The sequence below is a fragment of the Callithrix jacchus genome, chromosome 2 (genome assembly GCF_049354715.1).
Source record: "Callithrix jacchus isolate 240 chromosome 2, calJac240_pri, whole genome shotgun sequence".
NCBI classification, from domain to species: domain Eukaryota; kingdom Metazoa; phylum Chordata; class Mammalia; order Primates; family Cebidae; genus Callithrix; species Callithrix jacchus.
Window position 1 is genome coordinate 76,132,718 of NC_133503.1, and position 26,679 is coordinate 76,159,396.

The 26,679-nt window shown below is 44.7% G+C and overlaps 1 protein-coding gene across 6 annotated transcripts in view; it reads right to left on the reverse strand.

The window, feature by feature from the left end:
• The window catches only part of SLC22A4 (solute carrier family 22 member 4), a 54,269-nt gene that overhangs the window by 18,961 nt on the left and 8,629 nt on the right, over positions 1 to 26,679 (reverse strand). For 4 of the 6 annotated variants that reach the window (XM_078364869.1, XM_008991400.5, XM_002744609.7 and 1 more), the window contains exons 2-5: positions 16,757 to 16,860; positions 14,933 to 15,087; positions 6,267 to 6,438; positions 1,144 to 1,270 (exon numbers count right to left, since the gene is read on the reverse strand). In XM_078364869.1, the coding sequence (XP_078220995.1) occupies positions 1,144 to 1,270; positions 6,267 to 6,438; positions 14,933 to 15,087; positions 16,757 to 16,860 (558 nt within the window). The remainder of the gene's footprint in view (positions 1 to 1,143; positions 1,271 to 6,266; positions 6,439 to 14,932; positions 15,088 to 16,756; positions 16,861 to 26,679) is intronic. The other 2 variants (XM_078364870.1, XM_008991405.5) reach the window with 1 other exon arrangement.

The window sequence follows — 26,679 nt, forward strand, 5'->3', positions numbered from 1 at the left end:
TGACTAAGACTTGAAATTGACTTCTTGATTTGAAGGACAAATAATTAAGGGATGTTTTGTCCTGGCAGCCCTCTGAGAGCTTGAGTTCAGGGCCACTCTAAGCCTCTAGCCATAACCAGAGTATCTGCTTCTGGAAAAAGTCCTGAAGGCCAGGGATTGGAGAAGCCCTCAAGGTGAGCAGTGGCATGCCCACCATCCTCCATAGAGTTCCATACTACCTGCTTTGGTGTGGGGCATGTATAATGCCACTGAAGCCACCATAGTCTTCTTTAGGTGTCCTGAGCAGTCCCCTACCCATCTCCTAGCCAGGAATGCCCTGCCCCATACTCTCCACTCATTTAAGTGTCCTGCTGTCCTCTCTGCTTGGACCTGCCTGTGGGCCACCCTGCTCTCTTTCTCTGAATTGCTGGCACACAGTGTCTCTACTTGGATACTTATTTCCTCCCTATGCCATTCTTTATGTTTTCATCTAATCCTCTTGCCCATCTTAGTTACATTCTCTGTTCTTTTAGAATTGGGTCTGTGTCTTATTTTTCTTATTTCCTCTAGGAGCCAGCACAGGGTATGGCATACTGCATTTCCTCATGAACTGTCAGGAGGTGTGGCTGCTTCCATAGAATATCAGCTTTTCCTTGTGGCCACCAGCTTTCATGGGTGAATTCTTAAGCCCATGCTTTCAGGCCTTAAGGTTCTAGACATGACACAGAGCGAGACTAAAGACATGCATAGCTTCTTCAGCAGTCTGTTGTAAGATTGAGGGTACAGTGGAGAACCCAGGGTGGACTAGCTCTGAAACATATTTTTCTACTTAATCTTGGCATTTAAAAATCATCAGAACATAGCTGTGTCAGTGGTTTGGAGCAATGCCAATAGAATGCCGATGATAAACTTGCAAAATAAAGGGAACTAATATTTAATGAATGCTTGCTATTTGCTAAACAGTTTATATACATTATTGCATTTAATTCTTATAAACAGCCCTTTAAGGTGGATTTTATCTTAGAATTTAATCATGAGTGTGTTCCTAAGGCCTAGTGCAATGCCTGGTACATAGTGGGCACTTAACAAATATTGAATTAAGTTAAATTTCATAAAATCAAGAATGCATAGCTGATCTAAGAGGAAACATCGGCAAATGCTTACCTCCACAGAATCAAATATCACTGCTGGGACTGCTATGTTGTTCATTTTTGCAGCTTTTTGGATGATATCTTCAGCCTCTCTAAATCTTCTCTGGGATATCAGCCACCGGGGAGATTCAGGAATGAACCTATAATTTATTTTTAATATTTAATAATTTTTCACAACAGCAGAGTTGAATACTATTAAATCTGAGTTTTCCCCAGATAGTTTAAATTTTGTAAAATTCTAGTTTGTCTTTTTAAAGAGAGTCCACATAAGATTTCTGTTGGAGCATAGAAATATAAATAAAAGCACCTTCAAGTTTCAAACTTCCAATCAAATTATGAGACTGATCATCAGTTGTGCTTGAGACCAGGACCAGACTATAAGTGGTAACATTAACTATGGGCATGTCTGAGCCAGGGCATCTGGAGAAGTTCATCCCAAACTTATAGCCAGTGTGGTGTGGCTCATAAAAGAAACATAGCTACTAGCCTATACGTCCCCTTGAGAAGAGACTGTCTTTGCAGTGGGTCCATCCTAAGGAGAATTGCTGGTGTCCCAGCTGGTGATGTTCACAATTTATTGGGAAAAGGACGGCCAGGGCACCTGTATTCTTGATCTTTTCCTTTAGTCAAGAGAGAAAGTGAGGGCACTGATAACCACCTGTGGGAGGTCCCCATAGCTTTCAACAGATTCCCAGATCAGCGAGTGCCCAAAGCAGTTTTTGGGAGATGAGACCCAATGTTGTCTTTTTAAAAAAAAGTCTAAAAGCTTATTGTTTTAAATTACATAGTCTGTTCCCATTTATAATTTATGCTCGAACACGGTTGCAAAAAATAGGACTTCTATTCTTTCCTAATTTTTATTTCTGAAAATATTTTAGCCGTTTTCCTGTCAGCTCTCATTTTCCTTACCTATTGTCAGTACCGATGCCCTAACTTAGGCTGGTTCAACTTATGATTTTTCTATTATAGGAGAAAAGTGATAGCATTTAGTAGAAACCTTACTTTGAGTACTTATACTTGCATGTATAGGTACTCAAAGTTTTGTTTTTTACTTTCAGTACAGTATTTAATAAATTACATGAAATATTCAGCACTTAATTATAAAATAGGTTTTGTATTAGAAGATTTTGCCCAACTGTAGGCTGATGTAAGTGTTCTCAGCATGTTTAAGGTAGGCCAGGCTGAGCTATGATATTTGGTAGGGATGCAAGGCAGGCAAGCCCCATAGTGGGGTTTGGCCCATGAGGGTTTTTGGCTTTGCCCAGGAAAGAATTCAAGGGCAAACTGGATGTAGAAGAAAACAGCTTTATTGGAGAGGCAGTGTTGCAGCTCTGTGACTGCTCCTACAGAGCAGGGCTACCCCACAGGCAGAGTAGCAGTTCAGGGCAGTTTCGCACTCATATTTCTAACTACTTTTAATTACGTGTAGATGAAAGGGCAGTTTATGCAGAAATTTCTAGGGAAAGAGTAGCAACTTTTGGCTCATTGGGTCATTGCCATGGAAAGGGGCAATAATGCCTCAGTGTTATCATGGCAATGGTAAACTAATAGGGCACACTGATGAGTGTGTCTTATGGAAAGCAGCTTCCACCCCAGCTCTGTTTTAGCTGGTGGTGTCTGGTGTCCCAGCTCTGCTTCTGGAGTCATGTCTGGCCTCCCACCTCAGTAGGTTAGGAGTATTCACCTAGAATAGCCTCAATTTACAGTGAGCTTATTGGGATGTAACTCCATCATAAGTCGAAGAGCATCTGTACTTAGCCTAGAAAACAATTTATAAGTAGCAGACACAGAACCCTCCTATAATTAATTGGCCCCAAACACTGGGAACTAGCTCAGAGCAAACCAAATGACCAGCCAGCAGCTCCCCCTCTCCAGCTTACTAGTACATGAGTTGAAAAATGAGCCTAGTTTGCATTTTTCAGAATATACCTTTAGTTGGTCCTTATAGGAACTACGATCATGTTAGGTCACTGACTTTCAGTAATTAGATCTATGCTGTCCAGTAGAAACTTCTGAAACGTTCTATATCTGTGCTAAAACAGCAGCCACTAACCACATGTAGCTATTGAGCTAATGTGATTGAAGAAATGAAACTTTAATTTTATTTACTTTAAATTAATTTTAATTTAAATAGCTGCATGTGGCTGGCAGCTACTGTGTTAGTATAGAATTAGAGATCTTACTTGGACAGCCACAATACACCTCATGGATGCTTCTACTTTGGGCCAGTATATTTTCCCAACCAGGTAGTGCTTAGAAATATTCTACCTCTTTTCCTAAAGAGCATTGGCCTCAGATTCTTAATGTTTATTCAGCTAGAAATTGCATAGATTTCCTCACCTTGCATCTATGGCCTGCTTCCCTACCCCAACCCCAACCCCTATACACATACTCCATTCACACCTGTGGCCACTTACTGCCAATCCTTTTAAAGGAAACTTGGGACATAAAAAGTCCCCCAAACCATGAGCAGTAGGTCTATGTAGGTTTCCTTCCCATTTCTAGCCCACTGAACTGAGGGCCACTGGTATCTCTAATTTTGAATCAGTTTCATTTTTTTTATGGTGCACAAAATCTCAAAACTAGCTGATCATTTCAAAAGCCAGTGGAGTACCAAATGCGGTTGCACACTATGATCTCTAGATTTAATTCAGACTAAACAGGAATGAGGTGCTGCTGGAGAGCTTGCCTCATACTGAGCAGGCAGCAAGGGTCCATGTCAGCTCTAAGCATCTGCCATACCCCAACCACTAGACTGATGAGCATTGCTTTGGGAAGCCCCACCAGCAAGGATGAGATGTTCAGAAGAAAGCTATTTTCTTTTATAGAAAAATAATAAGACCACTGTTAAATGTTCAGGGGGAGCACTCAGTTTGTCAGTGTTGGTCATGGGCTGGCCTCTGTCTGGGGCAAGTCCTGTCCCTGGTATAGTGTGCCCACAGCCAGGGGCACTCATGGACCCGCCCCTGGGGAACAGAAGAAACAGTTCTCCTTAGGGCAGAGTGAGCTGGCTCCCTGTGGAATGGACCTTCTCTGCTGGAAATTCTGGAGGCTGACTCTGGAGGGTTCACGGATCAGAGCTGTTCATTCCTCACTGTGACATTTGGTCCTGAGGGAAAGATCCCATCCCTACTAACCTCTGTTCAGCCCATCAGGGGCCTTATATTGTTATTCTCTCTTTCTTTTTGTCTCTGATAAAATCATACACTAATATGATTGATTATAACTTTTTTTTTTGAGATAGCATCTTATTCTATGCAGGCTGGAGTTCAATGGCATGCTCATATAGCTCACTGTAATCTCGAACTCCCAGGCTCAAGAGATCATCCCACCTCTGCCTCCTAAGTAGCTGGGACTACAGGGGCTCACTACTGCACCCAGATAGTTTTTTATTTTTAGTATACACAGGGTTTTGCCATGTTGCCCAGGCTGGTTTTTAACTCTTGGGCTAAAGTGATCCTCCCACTTTGGCCTCCCAAAGTGCTGGGATTACAGGTGTGAACCACCATGCCTGGCTAATTATAACATTTGGAAGTACTGGTCTCTTAGGTCAAAATGACAACTAGAGCCAGAAAACATAGTTTATTAAAATCATTCAACTGAAGAGGCAGAAAAGAACCTTTGAATAATCTTGTCTTGTATCTTGAGAGAACTTCTGGTCACCAACATCTTTTCCAATAAATTCAGTTAGCAAGGGAGTTGTGGAGAGAAGGACAGATGATGAGGATGATAATTACTCTCATTCAGAACATCGCTCTGCTCTTGTAAATCTGGGATGCTTTCCTTGGAGGTACAGCTGTGTAGATAATGGCCAGCCCTTATTTATTGCTCTTCAGACTGGGTTTTCTGGTCCTCAGACAGGATTCCAGAGGATTGTTGCAAATCAGAATAATACCTAACCTTTAACAAACTATCTCTCAACTTCCCCTGCACATTTCATGCTAAGAATTTGCACTGGTAAATCGTAGCACTCTAAGAGGTCCTGAGAATACAGGGGCTTAGAGTGAGCCCACCTGACCTGCAGTGTCTGGTCAGACAGGGCTAAGGTGGCCTGCCTGTCAACCTCTATGACTGCCTAACAGCTGCAGTAATATAAAAACCTAGACAGCTTCCTAGTCAGGAGGTATATAAAGGACAGGGCAACCATGAAGTCTAGTCTAAATTGAGAGTTCCAAAAAATGATCAAAGAAGCTTGAATTATGTGTAAGCAGGTAGAAATCATGAAGTTTGGTAAAACTAGTCAGTGCTGGAAGATTTGACTTTGATATAATGAAATCAAACCAAGAAGAATTAATGAGAGAGAGAGGGAGAGAATGACAGAGAGAGACCTAACCAGACCCACAAATGGAAGAAATCCCCTTTCCTCTTGCTTAAATATGAAAAAGCAAAGAAATGGGAAATCCCCCAAAAAAGAGTATGTCTGATACCTTATTCCTTATTAGGAATAAGGAATAATTTGGCCAGGCTGGTCTTATACCTTATTACTTTTAATCTGTTCTTTCACCTGAAAGCTCCCAAATAGTCATTTTGGGTAAGACTGAGGCCAGAATCTTCAAACTTTGTTATTCCTGTTAAGTGTTGTGTAGAAACTGAGTTGAGAGGTTGTGGGGGGAGAGAACATTTCTCTAACAATTTATTAAATACAAGTAATTTTCTCACTCTTTAAGACATAGCAGATAAATAGGCACACTATCATAAGTGCTAATAAATAGGCTTCCCTATCATAGATGCTAATCATTATATGATAGGGAAGCTTGAAAAATTACATTAGTTGAATAGAGAGAGATATTTCTAGAGAGAGAAAAGTGACAAAAGAGCAGGGGAAGGGGCAGAGTTAAAAACAACAAAACCCAACACCACCAGCTTTACAAATGACAAGTAGCAACAGACAAGAGTGGCTGGAGTCAAGGAAGAGACTGGAATCCCAAGAACTGTGCTTTGCAGGACAATGGAGACTCAAAGTCCAGCACACAGGCCCACCCACAATGAGGTGAAAACTCTCCCAGCTTGGAAGCTGGCCTCCATGAGTTCCATGGAGGTCATGTAAGCCCAGGCTAGGTCAGCACCAGACTCCAGGTGTGTTCCAGGTGTGCTGACCCGCAGCAGAGGGCCTGTCTGGAGACGAGTCACACTCACCACCACAGCGGGACACACAGCACCCCCGGCACCGTCAGCGCCAGCAGCAGCATCCGCCAGTCTCTGATGAGGTAAGCAAACAGTGGCAGCAGCATATAGCCAACTGCAAAAAAGGTGCATACTCCTAACGTAGAGAATATAATACGAACTGACTTGCCAAGAATTTCTGTTCCTGTTCAAAACAAGGGAGGAGTATTAGCATTTTAACTCATTTTAATGTTTGCTTTTTATATCATTATGTGGCAGGTAGAGTTCAAACTATCATCACTTAGAAAAGGGAAAAGGCATTTGCCTCATGGCCCAGAGCAGGCATGGTCAGGGTGGATAAAGGTGGGAAGTGATCTGAGACTTGGCAACTTACAGAAGGTTGAATTTCCATGAGATTTTTAAAGACGCCATAGATTTATTTATTTATTTATTTTTGAGATGAAGTCTCCCTCTGTTGCCCAGGCTGGAGTGCAGTGGCGAGATCTCGGCTCACTGCAACCTCCACCTCCTGGGTTCAAGTGACCTTCCCACCTTGCCTTCTGAGTACCTGGGACTACAGGCACATACCACCATGCCTGGCTAATTTTTGTATTTTTTGTAGAGACAGGGTTTTGCCATGTTGGCCAGGCTGGTCTTGAACTCCTGACCTCAAGTGATCCACCTGGCTGGGCCTCCCAAAGTGCTGGGATTACAGCCATGAGCCACCACGCCAGCCACTTTTTTTTTTTTTTAAAGGCCATTCTATGTTATAGAAATATCATGCCAGCTCCAAGAGCTAATCCTTTCTGAGAATGCCACATTTCCAAAATAAGCCCCAACATGAGAAGCAGAGAGAGCATTTCAGGAGACAAGCAGTGGCTCTTCTGAAGGGCTGTGTGGGGTCACGGTATGTGTAGCCTTTCCCACAGTTCTGAACTGTAAATAAACGGACACTGGCCCATCAGGAGGCAGAGGAGAGTTCACTGTTTCTAAGACCTCAAGATGCACTTACCCATGCCTGAGCCCTGAGAAACTGGTTGGAGTGAGCTGGCTCTGGAGGTGCACAGAGCAGGCCTTCAGCACCCAGGACTGAATTCCCTGCAGCCATGCTGTACCCAGAGATCAGCCCAGGCAGACACAGTCCATTTGCACCAAGGAAAGAAAAGCAGGAGCTGTTCTGCTGCCCCTGCAGGCAGTAGCCCTGGACCTGGCCACACACCCAGTGAACTCCACAGTTTTCCCAGAACAGCACAAAGGCCCATGACTGCTCGATGTGGGCACTGCTTTTTGGGAAAGGACATGCAAATGACTGTTGGCCTCTGCTCTGCTCAGTACTGCAGTGGATTACTTGGCATTCCAGAGTCATTGTCTGTCCCTTAGAGACCGGGGAGTCCCAGAACAAAGCTCCTTCTCTTGTCATGGAGCTCCAGCCACTTTCCACAGTCTGCCCTTGGTTCTCTACCCTTGGGGGTGGAGATTTGACTGCCTTTTGTTGGGGATCTGCACACACTACAGAGAAGAAGTGTCTCAGAAGACACAAAACAGATAATTCAAAGGTCATTCATGATTGGCTTTCAAGAGAGATTTTCTCAATCATGTTTATATGCTCTGGGCACAGGCTAAAGGATTAAGGGCTAATTCCAGAGAAGCAGTAAAATTACTACTTTGACTGGTTTCTCATTTTACCACCTACCTGTGCTCATCCCACCCCTCTTATTTTATCTCACTGTTCCTAACTGAGAGATCTGCCTCAGTGGGTCCCTCTTGAGAGGCCATGTAAAAAAGCCAGACTGACAGAAACAGCCAGTACTTTGTGCCTTCTGCATACCATGTTGCAGACAGTTGCCCTAATCACCCAGAGCATTGCTCAGTCTAGAAACATTTCCAAGCATAGGGCCCGACTTCTTTGAGGATCATGAGTGTGATTTTCAGGTCTTTTCTTACCTCATTAGTGACCTTCCTGCTATGCACTGGTTTCTAAACCCTTTGGCTATGATTATGATGTGGAAACAAACAGAGGGTGCTTTATTCCTAAGCAGAGATTCAGAAGTGAAGCAGCAGAGGGTGTGATTTTGGAAAAGAGAAAGTGCATAGGATCAAGTGAGAATTTTGTAGAATTGTGAGGGCAGGAAAGCTTTCTCCTACCATTGTGACCTTGTTAAGAAAAGAGGTTATACCACTGGGTTCCTGGATAATCTCCGTCTCTAAACGTGGGACTCAGACCAGAACAGAGTTATATAACTTTGCAGAGTGCATGCTGGGGACAGAGGCTTTGTAGGTCTGTCTTTTTACCTTCCTGTGGACAGCATGGATGGTACAAATTGAAATAATTCCTTTTTAGCCCTACTTCCTGCTCTCTGACTTTTAGGCAGTCACCCTTCCTTAAACAGGATCACCATCTTCACAGATAGCTTTTTTTTTTTGGAGTAAGTACTTTGAGACAGGTTCCAGGCTAAGTGTTTACGTATATTATCTCTTTGATCTTTCATACCCGTTATATAAAAACTAATATTCCAGGCTGGGCATGGTGGCTCACACCTGTAATCCCAGCACTTTGGGAGGCTGAGCCAGGAGGATCACCTGAGGTCAGGAGTTTGAGACCAGCCTGACCAATATGATGAAACCCTATCTCTACTAACAATAGAAAAAAATTAGCCAAGAGTGGTGGCGCATGCCTGTAATCCCAGCTACTCGGGAGGCTGAGACAGGAGAAGCGTTTGAACCCAGGAGGTAGAGGTTGCAGTGAGCTGAGATCACACGATTGCACTGCGGCCTGGGCAACAAGAGCGAAACTCTCTCCCTGCAAAAAAAAAAACAACCAAAAAATAAAAAAAAAACCCTAATATTCCTCCTGTTTTATACATAATTAACTGAGACTTCAGAGTTAAAGCCAGTTGCCTAAATTCATGCACGTAATAGGTGGTGTACCAGGATTTAAGCCTTATTTGTTCTATGGATACTGGTCTACCTTCCAAGAAAAAAATTGCTGGGGACAAGCCTTGGTCCTATAAAGTAGTTCTTCAACTGAGATTCCAGTAGGGACATGAGGGGAGGTGGTTAAGTCCATATCTTGCTTTCATTTTTTCAGTTTTCTTTTTCTTTCTTTTCTTTTCTTTTTTTTTTTTTTTTGAGACAGATGCTTTCTGTCGCCCAGGCCGGAATGCAGTGGTGTAATCTCAGTTCACTGCAACCTCTGCCTCCTGGGTTCAAGTGATTTTTCTGCCTCAGCCTCCCAAGTAGCTGGGACTATAGGCACTAGCCACCACACCTGGCTAATTTTGTATTTTTAGTAGAGACCAGGTTTTGCCATGTTGGCCAGGCTGGTCTTGAACTTTTGAACTCAGGTGATCTGCACTCCTTATCTGCCTTTCAGAAGTGGATTTGCATTTTCCCTTCCTGGGCTTGTCGCTGGAGGCCAGCCAGCCGCCTCTGAGGACTGCTAGGAAAGGAGCCTGATTATGCAGATCTTTTATGGCCTGCAGCTGTCACCAGCTTTCCATGTATAAGTGAGACAGATGACAGTAGTGACTCCTGCTGTGCTGACTGGGGATCCCTATCCTGGTCTTGTCTGCTCCATCAGCCTCCTCTGCCTACTTTGCTTCTAGTGCAAAGCCTGGTTGGTCTTGGTCTGACTGGGCCTCTGAGTGTCTCCTGGGGTGAAATTTTGACATCTAAGCAAAAGGGGCATAACCTAGCTAAGATGAGGGCCAGGGGAGCCCTAGGAGTATTGCCTACCATCTGTCACACCCACCTGAATCTGAGCACTCTCTCCAAGAGGGAGTGACTCAGAGAGGGCCAGGCTCCCTTCCATGTAGAGCAGTACCTGCCTCTGGAACCGCTGGGTCCATTTCACACAGAGGCAGGACATGAACCTTCATAAATGACCAACAGAGGCCCTCAGTAGACCCCAGCTCAAGAAATAAGACTGTAGTGCAGCTGCCAGGATATGAGGTGAGACCCAGGAACCCTGGGCTGAGAGTGTCCTCCATCTGGCACGAGGAGAGCCTGGGTTCCTTGGTGCTAACTTGCTGTTAGAGTGACTGTGATAATAATAATATTTCCTTCATGGAGATATTATTATGAAGACTGAGATCAGATATGTAAAGTGACTAGGAGGGTATCTGGCATGTGGCAGGTGTTCAGCAATAGTTATTCTTTATCCTGGTCAAGCAGTTGAAATGTGCTACATGTGAAGGGAATGATGGAAAGAAATGCCTTTGATCCACAAAGGCCCAGTGGAAGACAGCAGAACCCCTCTGTACTTCCCAGAAAATGCTCAGGACTTAATAGATGTTCTCCTGCTTGGGCTTCCCCTATCTCTGCACCGATCACTCTAGTCAAAAGTAACCTTTCCTATCTTTGTGTATACCCAGCAATGATATGTGCCCTACTCCCATGACCCATGTCCCCATGTCCACAGTGACAACTATGTTGGCTGCTTCTCCACAACCAGGCAGTGAGCTTCTTGTGAATAGGCAGGAGTGAGTTTTTACTTTTCCCTGGGTCCCCACAGTTCTTCCCTCTCATGGTGCAATGCAAATAAGGCATGCTGGAAAATTTCTGCATCATGTTTATGTATTTATTTATGTGTTTATATGCCAGCTCATCTCTTGGAGATTTTGAGGCAACTTCAAATTTAAACACAATAAAGTAATGGTAACATTAAAGTAAGATATAAAGAAAAGTAAAAGGTGTGCCTTGGTGAAAAGAACAAAACTATGCAGCTGACTACTTTGAAATAGTTTGGAGTTCCTCAAACGGTTAAATATAGAATCACCATAGGACCCAGCATTTCCACTCCTTGGTATATACCCAAGATAATTAAAAATATATTTCCACAAAAAACTTATTCTCCAATGTTCATAGCATTATTTGTAGCAGCCCCAAAGTAGAAACTCCCAGATGGTCAATGACGGATGAATGGATGGCCAAAATGTGTTGTCTTCATCCAGTGGAATATTAATGCATGCTATAACATGTATCAATCTTCAAAACGAGTGAAGTCAGTCACAAAGGCCACATATTATATGATTCTGTTCATATCAAATGTGCGGAATAGGGAAATCCATTAAAGACAGAAAGTAAACTAGTGATTGCCAGGTGCGAAGGGAAGAGGCAAATGACTACTAATGGGTATAGGGTCTCTTTTTGGGGTGATGAAGCATTAGATAGTGTTGATGGGTGTACAACTTTGTGAATTTACTAAAAACTACTGAACTGTACACTTTAAAAGTGTGAATATCATGGTATGCAAATCTGTCAGGGACTGAATGTTTGTGTCCCTCCAGTATTCATACATTGTAGCCCTTGACCTGATAGGATATAGGATTAGTGTCCTTATAAGAAGAGATATCAGAGAGTGAGCTCTCTATGGCTTGCTTTCTCTTTCTTGCTTTTCCTCTCTCTGAGCACTTGTACAGAGGAAAGACCATGTGAAAACTTAGGGAGAAGGCAACCATCTCCAACCCAAGGGAGAACCCTCACTAGACACCAACCCTGCTGGCACTTTGATCTTGGACTTCCATCCTCCAGAACTGTGGAAAATAAATTTTGGTCATTTAAACCATCCAGTCTGCAGGATTTTGTTATGGCATCCCAAACAGGCTAAGACAAAATTATATGTCAACTTTTCAATGTAAAAACAGTAAAGAAACAAATATGTGGCTGGTAAACACTGCATCATTGATGTAGTTAAATTCCAACTTTGCCTGAGCTTCCTAGTAGCCAGAGTTGTAAAGGAAGATGCCATCATTCACACCTATCAAAAGGAGAAACCTCTAGATGTCAGAGGAAGCAAGGCTTTAAATGGTTCAGCATGCCCAAAGAAATGTCACATGGGAGGCTGATGTTAGAAGTATTGAAACATACTGAATTAATGAATCAGTCAAGAGAGGAGGCAGGTAACTTTTTGTGTTTAAGCAGCTAGTTATAGGGGATAAGGGAGGATACTGATGGCATTCTACCCAGAAGGCTATTGACAGGTGGAGGGCATTATTTCTGGACAACAGTAGGAGATTGTGAGGGGAGCTGAAGTGTGGGTAGGGTTGGTGTCCTTGGTCCCGAGTGGTCATTTCCTCCTAAACCAGTGTCATTCTAGCAACACCATTACTTCCAGGCATGTCTGTTTTATGCTGAATTGGGTAGCACTGTTCTTTCTTTCCCTTTTCCTAGTCTGCCGTGACTCTGGCAGGCTCGATCATTTTTAAAAAGCAGCACAAAACAAGGACTCATTTCTGCACTGCTTTGACAGTGGGAGTAATTTGGCTTCCCAAATTAATGTGAAATTATCACTGCAGAGCTTTGCCAACCCTTCCTTAGGGCCAGAGGGCAGAAGCGAAGGCAACTACAGAACTCCTCAGCCCAGATCCCACTTTTTGGTTTATTTTAGGTAAATACAACCTGGAATTCAGCAATTTTATCTCAGAAACACCAGAGAGCGCTGCTGCACTGTAGGAGAGCCAGCAACCACCTTGCCTTTCAATTGTGTCCCCCAGTCCCAGGCACTGACTGGGGAGTCAGCCACTCCAGAGCAGGCTAATTTTCAGGGACACTCTTAAACTTTCAGACCTGAGAACCCAACACAACGAGTCTCATACCAGGACACAAAAGCCAGTAATTTCCTGCAGAGCACAATGGAGTAAAACTACCACTGGAGAGACTCCCAGAGCACCCTACAGAAGGCCTGGCCCCAGACTGATAGCAAGCCCTGAGCAGCCCAGATCCTGGCGGACAGTAAGGCTGCTGCACCCAGGGTTTCACCTACTGACTGCTGACTTGACTGATCTTCCATGACCTTACTTTCTCCTTGGCCCTCTTCCCCTTCTCCACCCTGCATGTGAGACCACACGTTGCATGGGGAGTTGGGAGGAGAGTAGATGACAGTGTCAGGGCCAGTAGGGCAGCCCTTTCCTGTAGGAAGCCTGGAGTATGCTCTCCTTGCCTCACTCACTCGCATAGGGGAGGCTTGGAGGTCCCAGAAGCACCCCGTGCCACTGAAAAGGCAGATCTCATTGCTGCCCATTCTGTATAACTGGGGATGCCACCACCTAGCACAAGTCCCACCTTGTTCCCATTCCCATAGATGGAGCTTCTTTGGCTTCACCGTGACTCTCTGCCCTTGTGATCCAGGTGGTCCTTCAGGTCTTCCTGGGATATGAGCCTGCGGTCAGAGTCCTCTGTTTTGGGGAGGCCTGTTTGGTTTTTGGTGTGTGTCTACCTAGCAGAGCTACATGTTGGGGTTTTCAGATTTTGGGAGGATCATCACACAGATGGATTCTGGGGACTTCAAACATGCAGACAGTAGGCTTTGCCCTGTGATCTTGGAGCCACCGGGGACTAGGAGATTGCAATTTCTGTCCTAAGATCCTCCAACCTCCAGTTTCCAACATCACTGGCCTGAAGCTCCCTATGCCTCTACACAAATGAACTTCAAGAAAATCTTGCCCCTCTCCTTCCCCCTGAAGTAAGGGGAGCAGCTTCCTCTCACTGGGGCCTGCTGAAGAGTATGCTATCTGCTGGGACCATGTGGCTCCAGCATTTTCTTCCCTCCTTCTCTCCTCCCTCCTCCCATCTGCAGACACTGAGGCTGAGCCCATGGCACGGGGCTCTTCACAAATAGAGGAGTGGAGGTGTAATAATTCCATCCTGGCAGCCTGATGAAGGGTGTACACACCTTCAACTAAGAGAGCACAGCATCTCCAAAGCCAATTAGTCCTCCAGACTCTTAAAAAGCAATCAGAGTCACCTAACCAGATTCAGACTTTTGAGGCAAGAAGAATCATTAGACTTCTATTAAAGGGGCATTATTAATAATGACACTGTGACAATAGAGACACACTGGGGTGGTATTGAGTAAGCTAGAATATATTGTCACTCTAGAGATGATGGGAATTTGTGTCTCCTGTCCCAGAGATACCCCTCGCCTCTGCTTCTCTCATTTGCCCATTTGCTGTGCTCAGAAAACATACTGGGGGCTCTCACTCCTGCGGATGACCCTGATCAACTTGTCCGGAGCTCACCTCACTCCTTCCCAGGAAAAGGGCTCTGCTGAGGGCCCCAGGGACCTCCTCCTGACCTTGTAGCTGATGAGTCTTCCTCGTGCAGCCTGACAGGAGATGGGCCTGCTATCAGTGCAGGGAGGCTCCGGACTGTGCTTAGCTGATAGGCTCTGGGGTGTGCTCTGACTCAGGGTGAGACCAGATGGGCCCAATGATGACGGGCTGGCACTGAACCCTCCCTGTCTGGCATGAGCCTCCCCACCTGTGTACTGGCCACAGTGACTACCGTAAGTTCCTTCACAGGCCACCAGGCTCAAGAAGTCTTAAGCCTACAAAGCTCAGATCAGACATCCTCAGGCTGCCCTTCCCCTAAAATGTCCTCCTCTGTGCCTCTCTCAAACCCTGTGTTCCTGAGAATGTGTCTTGGCTATTGTGCGGCTGGTTCTTAATGGCTCCAGCTCTTCTCCTCCACCATATTTCAGGGTTCAGCATAGAGGTGGCTCCTGTGAGTGCCTGCCCTCATAAGTTCCTGTGAGCAAGTCTCTATGAGTGATTTGCTCCAAGAGCTACAGCTACAGCTCCATCCCAACACACATATATTCAAGGGCTTTGGAAGCACAGCCCAATGGCCCAATATTTTCTGTTTCTGGGCCTTTCAGAGGGTTGGAGGGAGGAACCCCGTGTCCCAGAAGCCATTCCTACCTAGTATGAAAGCCACCACATAATTGGAGATCTGGCCCATGCCCACAATGACAAATAGCACAGTGAACATCTCCCAGCTGATGGAGAAAATCTGCAGGAAGCTGAAGCCAGTCTGTATAGCCATAGTTGCGAAGAGAACATTTTTCCTGCCGAACCTAGAAAATGCAGTATAATACAAAACATGAGAGGTGTAGGTTGCCAAGGTATGTTGCAAACCCTGAGTCAGGCATCAATGCAGACTTAGTGTTTTTTCAGGGCTTTGGCAGACTTTTTCCCCTGTCACATCTTCTCATCTTCCTCCTTGGTGAGGTCTCAGGCATCTCTCTGCTCAGGAGATAGCTTTGAGATTCTCAGCTTCCTGTGGAGTCACTATGTTTCAAAAGCATGGAACTGAGTCTGCAAGGACCATGTGGAAATATGCTGTTTAGAAGGAGCCAGAGATGGATGCTGCCAGCACATTTCTGGAAAGTGAGTACAGCGCAGACTACAGATATTTCTTGAATCAGCAACATGAAACTTCTGTAAATCCAGAACTAAGAGTCACTTGGCAAGTGGTTTTCAATTTTGACTGCACTTGGAATCACCTGGAGAGCTTGAAAAAATACTGATGCCAGCCGGGCACGGTGGCTCACCCCTATAATCCCAGCACTTTGGGAGGCCAAGGCAGGTGGATCACGAAGCAAGAGATCGAGACCATCCTGGCCAACATGGTGAAACCACATCTCTACTAAAAATACAAAAATTAGCTGGGCATGGTGGTGCGCACCTGTATTCCCAGCTACTCGGGAGGCTGAGGCAGGAGAATTGCTTGAACCCAGGAAGCGGAGGTTGCGGTGAGCTGAGATCACATCATTGCACTCCAGCCTGGGTAATAGGAGTGAAACTCCGTCCCAAAAAACAAAACAAAAAAAATACTGATGCCTGCACCCCACCTCCCAAGATTTCGGGATACAGTTTCAGTATTAGAATTTTGGAAAGTTTCCCAAACAAGTAGTGTGCAACCAAAATTGCAAACCACTGCTCTGTGGGAAGATGTAGCTTTCAGCAATGTCTGTTGGTGACACTGCAGTTGGTTTGTTACCTTCACATTCTGGTAGTGACCTTCACATTCTGGTAGTACCAGTGGGTAGACTGGAGCATGGGTATGAGCAGCATGGCCTCTCCTGCCCCATTCTCCAAACTCAGGTTTCTGGCTGTTGGCTTGGGCTGGGAAGCTTTCCCCAGCACTGCCATTTAGCATTCCCACCTTCCTGCACTGGTCACCATAGCACATCCAGGGGCCTGTGGAACACTTTCTACCGGTGCTGTGATGCTGCCTCCTCAGGCCTGTAAGTGCTATGAGGCCCAGAGCCAGCATCAGCTCTGTGGCCCTAGTGCCCAACCAGGGCCCAATGCACAGCAGCAGTGCATGCAAAGGCTCACTGTCTGGTTGCTGGCTGTCCTAGCAGACAGATCCTGTGCCATCCACCCCTGCCCCTGACGTGGTGGTGGAGCAGGGAGGGAAATGGTGATGGCAGCATCATGTTTTGTCAAGCAGTCTGTGGTATGAGGACATCACTGAACAGTGGGGTCAGTGGCCCCTCCCCACAATCTGCCAAAGCCCTGGGAGTATGAGGCTGGGAGAAGGGAACAAAAGTGTGTCCAGGCAAAGGGGACTGAGAACAGGGTGATTAAGAGATGTTAGGGCTCTTCCTTTCACGGACTCAGTGGCCTGAGGATCCTCCCTTTCTCTGGGTAGAAATACCCTGTATTCAGTCCAATCCCAAGATAGGTAGTGATTGACAAGGGGTGCCATCCCACCTTCCTCCCCTCCCACATCCTTACCTGTCTGACAGCTGCCCAGACACAAAGGAGCCGAGGAGCACGCCTACGAAGAACAGGGAGGTGGTGAGAGGCACCTTCCAGTCGTCCCCACACACCAGATTCCACTGCCAAGGAAGACAGCATGCAGCGTGAGCCCAGCCTGAGGCAGACCTCAACCCCAGCCCAGCTCCGAGGGGATATTAACACAGCTGCTGGGCAGAGTCTCCTCCCCTGTGCCAGGCTATTGCCTTTGTGCAAAGGGCATAGGCCTTACAGCTCTGGGTTTGACTGGCCCATGCTGGGACTGCGGCGAGTAACCTGGGGCATGTCACTGCCCTCCCTGAAACTCAGGATCCTCTTTGGAAAGGAAGGGTGATGCTCCTACTCTGCTTGCATTACGTAGCAGGAAGCCAGCTGAGGTCATGGCTGTGACTGGTGATCCCTCAGCTATGAAGCAATCCGAAGTAAAAGTAGCACTGCATCTTTAGAAGGCAGCCTAGTGTGGAGGGAAGGCGTTTAAAAAGCCCAAAGGGCAGGGCAGAGGGCATGGCCGCTTGGTCCAGGGGTAAAATTTCTTTTCCCGTGTTGAAAAGTGCAATTGGTTCCAGGAGCTCTGTGACTTTATTTTCTGAGTAGACCCCTCTGAAAAATCATGTGGTCCCTGGTCCACTCACGCCTAGGCCAAGCCTGGGGCCTGATTCAGGGCCCCGCTATTCTAGGGCCTACTTAACTTACTCCTCTCCAGGGCTCCCTATTTCCCCTTCCTACATCCCTACACCCTCCTTCCCATCTAGTCTTTCCAGAAGTGTGGTTCCTCCCATTCCCTAGGGCCTGTGGGATGCTGTTGCCCTAACAAGTCCCTGCCAGTGTGTCTACAAAATGAGAGTTTCAGCCAGTTTCAGTTTGACCTAAGTCAATTCAGCAAAATTCAGGGGAGGTTGCAAAGATTTCAAAGTGTATTTAGTGACCTTTCATTTATTAACAAAAAAATAAATAACTAGATGCCAATGAGCACTTTGGGCCTGGGTTTTGGGGGGCTGCTGTCTATGGCAAGATGATCCAGTCTGGAGGAAAGACCCCCTGCCTCCCACCCATCCCTGGCTCTGTCTGGGGTGGGGCTCCTTTTACAGCGTTTGCCAAATAATTCATTCTTAATACTCACAACTCCCTTGAAAGTGTGGTGGATTTAAGCACAAACTCACATATTTATATCACACTTCATTCTGCAGCAGACAGAGATGTTTATTAAGACACATATAAGAGAAAAATGTAAAACAAAAAGCTAAGGAAATTGGGGCAAACGGAAAATTAAGGGGAGGGAGGTTGCAAAAACCAAGCCTGGGGTAAGACTGACCCTAGACTGTCCTGTTCTGGGCCTGTCTGCTTTGCCAGACAGGGCTCCAAAACTGGCTCTGCGTATCCCAGCTCTCAGAAGGGTCACTACCCGAAGTAGTCTGCTCATTTGCAGAAGCACCCACTTGTTCTGAATACTGAGATCTAAAAGAAGTCCTCTCCTATGTACTTCTTCCACAAAAGAGCCACTCTCTGATGCTGAGGATAATGTCCTCGAGTTTATCCCTGTCCTATAGACAATAGCAAGATTCATGAGGTCGCCTCTCACAGTGCTTACAATGCTGGCTAGGGGCAACGCCCAACACAGCTCTGCAGAAGAAAAACAACTTGGGCCAGGAATTCAGCACTCTGCCGCTCAGGCACAATCCAAGGAAAAATCTGAGGCTGTACCCAGAGTTGGGTTGCCTCACATGGGGCTCCTGAGTGGGCTTCAGGAGAAAGGGGAATGAACCCTCTAAAACTCTATGGCCACCAGATTAATATGTTCTGCCAGTCCATAGACCAGAAACAGTAAACAGGATGTGTGCCTGCATTCATGGACATCTACCTCCAAAAATAACTGTCCAAAGCTTCAGATATTCTTGGGATCTGCTTCTGACTTAGAGAGATGAGCAATTGCGGCCCCAAGGCCTCATGATGTGGTGTGACTCATTTTGCAGAGTAAACAGACTGTGAGAATGGGATTTGTCTGAAGTCACAGCAAGTAAATGAGCATGATAGATAGCTACTTGGGCCTCAGAACCCAAACTTGTACCAGCGTCCTGCTTTAGACCTGTACTCCTAACACAGGACAAAAGGAGCTTATTAAATATGATGCCCTACCCTTCTTCAAAGAATGTGATACCAGGAGACAGTTACCCAGGACTATGAGTAGAAGGCCTCCATCGCAGCCTTTAGCCTTGGACAGAGCCAGGAAAAACTCAAGATTGGTAGACGCGTTAACATGCCAACCATCATCATTCCATCTGCAGATGGAATGATGCAGAAAAGCTCTTTCAAATCTAATGTGCTTTTCTTTGTAGTTTTTCAAATATTTTTCTATCTGAACTTTGCCTTAGGGGAGGATAGATAGGATTTAGAGAGAGAAAGGAAAGGAAGGCTGTTAGATGTGGAGCCAGGCATTGCGTGAGCAAAGGGTAGGACTGGGGACTGGCTACTTGATTTGCAGGTCCAGGGCAGACTGCAAATGCATAACTCCTTGGTCAAAAGTTACTAAGAATTTCAAGACAGCAATGGTAAGACACTGAAACCAAGTGTGGGGCTCTGTGTGACTGCACAGTTGCATGCCCATGAAGCTGGCCCTGGTAAGGGGTCAAGCCTGGTCTCGGGCGAATGAAGCAGAGGCAGGAGTTCTGAATGAGGGCACTGGGAAGGGGAGTGGGGTGAGGGCCAGGTCCCATCATTCTCCTTCCTGGAGGCTCTGTATCCATGGCTTTTGGTCCCATTCCCTCCCTGAAGAGGGGCCAAGAAGCCCTGTCAGAATGATGCAGCACAGGAGGAACCACACACACACAGTAGCCATTTGTCCTAAGCCCATGTGGGTGTTATCTGCCTTTGGAGACCCTGCTTACAACCAACAGGGGAAGGCAGCTAGACTGCGTGGCTGCCCATGGTTGACTTTAGGACTGGGCTCTCCTGTGGGAAGTCATGGTGCCCAAAGAGTCTTTCTGGGAAGTTGTGAGGGGCCTGGTGTTAAGACACAGGATTGGCAGACAAAATTCCACCTGGAGTAAAGGGCTAGAGTCCAGTAAATCAGCTGCCAGTCCTAAAGGGGACGCTTCAGAAAGGGCTTTTCTTAGGAAACCAGGCCCTCCCTGCTCCCAGACCCTTCAGGTTTGAGGGATATATCTTGGGTCCCCACTAGCCAGGGCCACAAAACCTCCCTGTGGTTAACAGTGATATGACGGGCCCAGTGGGAGACAGTGTTTTCCTTGATGGGACAGAACTGTCCCTGTGTATCCCTGCACATGTTTGTACACACAGGCACACACACACATACATTCATATGACCTGCTCAGAGGCTAATGGTGGATATGTTGGTGAGGAGCTGGCTGGCATTGCTCTGGGGCTGTGCTTTCAAGTCAAACACTAACATTTCTGAAACATAGCTTACCCCCCTCTCCCTGCCCCTCGAATGGGGCCTCCCAGGGTTACTATGTCTGTTCCATCAGCAGGGTCTCAGACCAAGGTTCTCACAACAGAGCAGAGTGAGTTTCACGTAGCTGGTCCATCTGGCCTTCAGCTCTAATTTAAGATACAAAAATCCAGGTGATAAGGTAATAGGGAATGGGAGGTCACTCTTGGCATAGAAGGATGTGCCACCTCCCATGCCTCCCTACAATAACAGTAATGGGAATGACAATAACTTGTGGAGTGCTCACTGAGTGCCGTGTATTATCTCAGATGATCTCAGGGTTGCCATGTGAGATGGGTACTCTTTTTATCCTTGTTTTACAAATGAGGAAGTAAAGGCACAGAGCAATAAAGCAACCAGCCCAAGTTCTCCTAGTGAATTGGTCAAAAAAATTGCTTAATCATTGATTCAACTGACATTGAGCACCTGCTCCAGGCCAGGCTCTGAGTGGGGCACAAGAAAGACATGGTCTCTGCCCTCACAAAGCTCAAGGTCAAGCATACTTTACAGGACAGATCAGATGTGCACATGTGCATGCATGAGCCCAGCAGCCCTGGGTGGGGCAGGCTCTGTTCTGGGCCACTTCACCCTTGCTCTCTAGCTAGAGAGGAAAGAGGCACCCCTCCTACCATTCTCCAGCAGAAGGACAGAGTTCTAAAACCTGAATAATCTGTATAATCATATTTTAGTTGATTAATATTTGCACAGTGCCAGGCACACAGTGGGTGCTTAACAAACTGTTGAATGAACATTGAACAATTAATTAGGAGTCACAGAAAATCAGTCTGGAAAATGTGGTTCTGGGACTGAGGAGTATCACACATTGTACTTGGAAAATCACCCTCAGCCTTGAACTAACTCTCCAAGTAGCCAAAGTCTGGCAGTTTTAGTTTCTGCCAGAGTCATAAAGGACCATAAAGATAAATGAACCCCGTCTGACCTGCGTGGAACTGAGAACACTGGAAGGTATCCTGGGGTTCAGCAAAGAACACAGGTTTTCTCGGGGTCTGCCACTTTGGGTTGTGTGATGTTGGGCAGTCCATTCACCTCTATTAGCCTGCTTCTTCACCTTCAAAAAGATGACAATAATACCTGCTCTTGGGTTTGTTGTGTGCATTGGATGGGATGTCAGTGGAGCATCTGACACAGGCCTCATTAAGTGGTAGTTTCCTTTCTACTAGTCTCATGCTAGTAGAGCATTTTATTTGTCCTGAGCAAAATCATGACTTGGAACTCAGGGATGAATAAGCAAAGCAGGTTACACTAAAATCTGACTAATACAAAGAAATTCTAAGAAATAAAAATTCTTCCAGCCCATTACTAAAAACTAGAAAAGCTCTTATAAAAGGAATTTTATAAATGGACTTCAATCCCAGAGATGATGTGAGTGAAAAATCAGCAATGCTCCTTTTAAGAAAAAAAAAATTGATTTCTATGGTATCCTCTCATAGTTATCCTTTCTTTATTGCAAGAAAAAGTAAGAAGTGGTAGTTAATAATGGACTGAAAAAGGTTAACTGGGGTTAACCACCCCAGTTCTAATTTTATCACTTGATTGTGATGTAAAGCTGGGAATTCCTTGACCATCTGAAAAAACAAAACAAAAACCTGGCTAATTATTTTTTTATAACAGCTTTATTGAGATATAATTTGTGCACCATAACATTTACTCTTTTAAAGTATACAATTCAGTCATTTTTAGTATATTCACAGAGTTGTGCAACCATCAGCAATGATCTAATTTTAGAATTTTCATCACCCTTGAAAGAAAATCGAAACCTGTTGGCAGTCACTCCTCATTCTCTTCTTCCTCCAGTCCCTGGAAACCACTAATCTACTTTCTGTCTCTATGAGTTTGCCTATTCTGGACATTTCATATAAATAGAATTATACAATATATCTCTTTTGTTACTGGCTTCTTTTACTTAGCTTGTTTTCTAAGTCCATCCATGTCATTGTGCAGTATATCAGTACGTCATTCCTTTTTATGGTTTAATAATATTCTATGGTTTAGGTCTACCACATTTTCTATGATCCATTCATCAATTGATAAGTATTTGGGTTGTTTCCACTTTTTGGCTACTATGAATAATGCTGCTGTGAACACTCATATACAACATTTTGTGTGTAAATGTTTTCATTTCTTTGGGGTATATACATAGGAGGGAAACTGTCATTGGGTCATATGACAAGTCTATACTTAACCTTTTGCAGAACTCCTGATCTGCTTTCAAAGTGGCTACACCATTTTATGATTTCAACAGCAATGAATGAGGGTTTCACTTTCTCCACATTCCTACCAACACTTGTTATTGCATGATTTTAATTTTAGTCATCTTAGTGGTGTAAGGAGATATCTCATTATGGTTTTAATTATATTTCTCTAATAACTAATGTTGAACATCTTTTGCATTGAATCTATTGATCAATTTGGAGAGCACTGCCATCCTAACAATAAGTTTTCTGCTCCATGGAACAGAACATGGGATGCCTTTCCACTTTTTAAGGGCTTCTTGAATTTCTTTCAGTGACATTTTATAGTTTTTAAAATATACGTTTTGTAAATTCTTAAATTTATTCCTGAAGTGCTTCCTTTAATATTTCTTGTAAAACATCACTGCTAGAAACAATTCTCTCAAGTTTTGTGTATTTTAGAATTTCTTTATCTCATTTTTGAAAAGACAGTTTTGCTGGATGCATAATTCTTGGTTGACAGTTTCTTTTTCCTTCAGGATGTAGAATATGCCACTCCACTGCCTTCTGTCCTTTATTGTTGTTGATGAGAAGTCAAATGTTGATCTTATTGGAGTTCTCTTGTATGTGCCTAGTCATATATTTGCTGCTTTCAAATTTTTCCCATTGTTTTTGTCCTTTTTGTAAAGCAGTTTTACCATGATATGTCAGGGTGTGGATTTCTTTGTGATTATTCTATTTGGAGTTTGTTGAGCTTCTGAAATGTGTAGTTTAATGTTTTTCACCAAATTTGGTTAGTTTTCAGTCATTATTTCTTTGAGTATTTTTTTCTGGCCTTTTCTCTCTCTCTCTTCTCCCCGTATTTCCATTATGCATATATTGCTATGTTTAATGGTGTTCCCCATTTCTCTGAGGTTCTTTAATTTTTCTTCATTCCCTTTTTCCTCTCTGTTCTTTGGATTACATACTTTCCAATCCTCTATCTTCAAGTTTGCCAATTCTTTCTTCTGTCTGTTCAAATCTTCTGTTAAGGACCTTGAGTTAATTTTTAATTTCAATTATTGTACATTTTTACTCCAGAATTTCTATTTAGTTCTTTTGTTTGTTTGTTTGTTTAAGAGACAAAGTCTCTTTCTGTTGCCCAGGCTGGGCTTGAACTCCTAGGCTCAAGCAATTCTCCTACCTCAGCCTCCTGAGTAACTGGGACTGTAAGCATATGCCGTCATGCCAGGCTCAGCTTTTAAAAATATAAATGTAACTTTTCTCTCGTTATTGCTATTCTGTGTTTGATGCAATATTGTCATTATACTTTTAAAAGCATGACTTCCTTTCATTCTTTGAACATATTTATAATGGCTGCTTTAAAGTTTTTTAAAATCTGACATTTGGGCCCGCTCAGGCAGTTACTGTTGTCCACATCTTTCTCCCTGTGTATAGGTCATACTTTTCTGTTTCTCTGCATATCTTGTAATGTTTTGTTAAAAACTGGACATTTTTTTTTTTTTGAGACAGAGTTTCGCTCTTGTTACCCAGGCTGGAGTGCAATGATGTGATCTCGGCTCACCACAACCTCCGCCTCCTGGGTTCAGGCAATTCTCCTGCCTCAGCCTCCCGAGTAGCTGGGATGACAGACATGCATCACCATGCCCAGCTAATTTTTTGTATTTTTAGTAGAGATGTGGTTTCACCATGTTGGCCAGGATGGTCTCCATCTCTTGATCTCGTGATCCACCCGCCTCGGCCTCCCAAAGTGCTGGGATTACAGGCGTGAGCCACCACACCTGGCCTTACAACTGGACATTTTATGTAATATATTATGGAAATTAGGACACATTATAAATTAGACAATATATTGTAGAAATTACTGACACATTCTTCTACCTCCATTTCCCTGATCACCTCCTCTTTTTCTTCATTTTTTTTTCTGAGATGAAGTCTCACTGTCACTCAAGCTGGAGTACAGAGGCACAATCTCGGCTCACTGCAACCTCTGCCTCCTGGGTTCAAGCAATTCTCCTGCCTCTGCCTCCTAAGTAGCTGGGATTATGGGCGCCTGCCACTATGCCCAGCTAATTTTTGTATTTTCAGTAGAGATGGGGTTTTGCCATGTTGGCCAGGCTGGTCTTGAACTCCTAATCTCAGGTGATCCACCCACCTCAGCCTCCCGAAGTGCTAGGATTACAGGCGTGAGCCATTGCCGCCTGTCCTGATCTTTTTATTAAGCTGTCTGTCTCTGCTGGTATCACACTCAGCTGTTAGCCTCATTAATTGCTAGCCAATTGCCTTATTAATTTCAATAATTCCCTGGGGGCATATATTGTCCCACAGTCTAATCCATTGAAGTCAAGCCCCTTTGCAATGATAGTTTTTGAGGCAAGTCTGTAAGGTTTGTTTTGACTCCAGAAGGGCTGCTCTTAGCTGTCTCTTTCTTGTTTGTTTGTTTCCTGTTTTTTTCCTGGTCAACTGGCTGCATTATGAGTTCACTTGTTGCCCTAATGAAGTTACCAGAATCCTCTTAGTTGCTTACCACCAAATTCTCCATCGTTCTTGAGAGCAATCTTGGGCTGTCCTTTTACATCCTATTTCAAATAAATTTAGTTCCTGTATGGATAGCTTTAGCACTCTCTTCTTTTGGATTATCTCTCCCCCGCTGGGCAAAATCTCTGAGCTCCTGTTCTAGAGAGGTGGGCAGGAAAAGTGGCCTATTTATCTCAGAATGACACCCCTACTTTATGAGTAGGACAGTGAGTGGAAGTGGGAGCTTGGTGTGGAAGCTCTGCCCTATGAATAAGCTGCCATAAGGGCAATCAAGGCTCTAATAGTCTCAACTTGTAACACCTGGAGTAGAGTCTCTACTATATGAATAGGGGCTGGGTAGAGGATGGGATCCTGTAATCTCCTAGTTGCACTCACGAGAATTTTAACTTCTGTGGTTTGGAGCTAAGAGAATACAGGGATGGGTGGGAGATGGGGATTTGTTGTTCCTCTGGGTGAGGTGCTTCCTCTCATTGGAAGCTGATGGGAGAGAGAACTCTTATTTTCTTGGTCACACCCACCTAGAGCAGAACTTCCATTTTTCTTGTGCTGGGAGTATGGGGAAAGGGAGGGCTGAAGGGGTTTTAACTCAAATATCATAGACTACCACTGTTCTTGCCAAGATATAATAGACTTTCTTGAATAAATGTATGCCCTTAGGACAACTTCCAGGGACTCTAAATGTGTGTGTGTGTGTGTGTGTGTGTGTGTGTGTGTGTATTTTCACCAGTTATGGTTGTTTTCACTGGGGAGCTGGTCTGTGGCGCTGGTGCTCCTCAAACTGCCATCTTCGAAGTCTGAGAATCTTTTCATGTGCTGATTGGTTTGTATTTCTTTGGGAAAATGTCTATTCTCCAAAGTGGACAAATGATTTTATCCACTTTTAAATGAGGCTTTTTATTGCTGAGTTGTAAGAGTTCTTTTTAAATTCTAGATAAAAATCCTTTATCAGATACATGATTTGCCAATATTTTCTCCCATTTTGTGGGTTTTTTTTTGTCTGTTTAATTCTTCTACTCATATTTTCATTTACAAATAACTAAGCCAGAAGGCTGCTAAACCTTAAAATGTTCTCAGTATCTTTCTTTCTTTAGAGGTAAAGAAAAAGCTATCACAGATGGAAAACTCTCACTGATCAGTTCTGTAGTCATCGGAGGCTAAACCAAAGCAGAAGAACCAGTGAGTGTGAGTGGGAAGATAGGGATGGGAGTGGAGGGGCTGTGGGAAGGAGAAGGGGCATTCAGAGATCTAGCTGTGCCCCCCGAATCCTGCTAATGGATCTACCATAGCTCTACCAGTCTGTATTAGGGGACCATGAGCAAATGGCACCATGTCTGTGCCAGTCACCAAGCACTGAGGGGAAGCTTTGGAAGGGCCACCTGGGCCTGCCCTCCAGTCTTGCAGCCGCTGAGCAGGAGCCACCAGCTTGGGGCTGTCTCTGCTTCTTGCTAGAGCATGTGAGTCAATCCAGCCTTTCCCCAGAACCCCCATTCTCTCCACACCTTCTCCATTCCAAATGGGGATTCTTGCCTTTCTTTTGGACTCCAGAAACATGTATAAAACCACAACACAGCTTTAGATAACAAGGCAGACCTTTATTAGACTTATACCTAAATTGAATGCAGCCTGTCATAAGGGAGGAATTACAGTCCTAGAGGCTCAAGGTACCTGCAGCTCCCCACGACCAGTCCTGCCAAAGCCTTATTTTTGTCAAAATGCCACCCTGGACT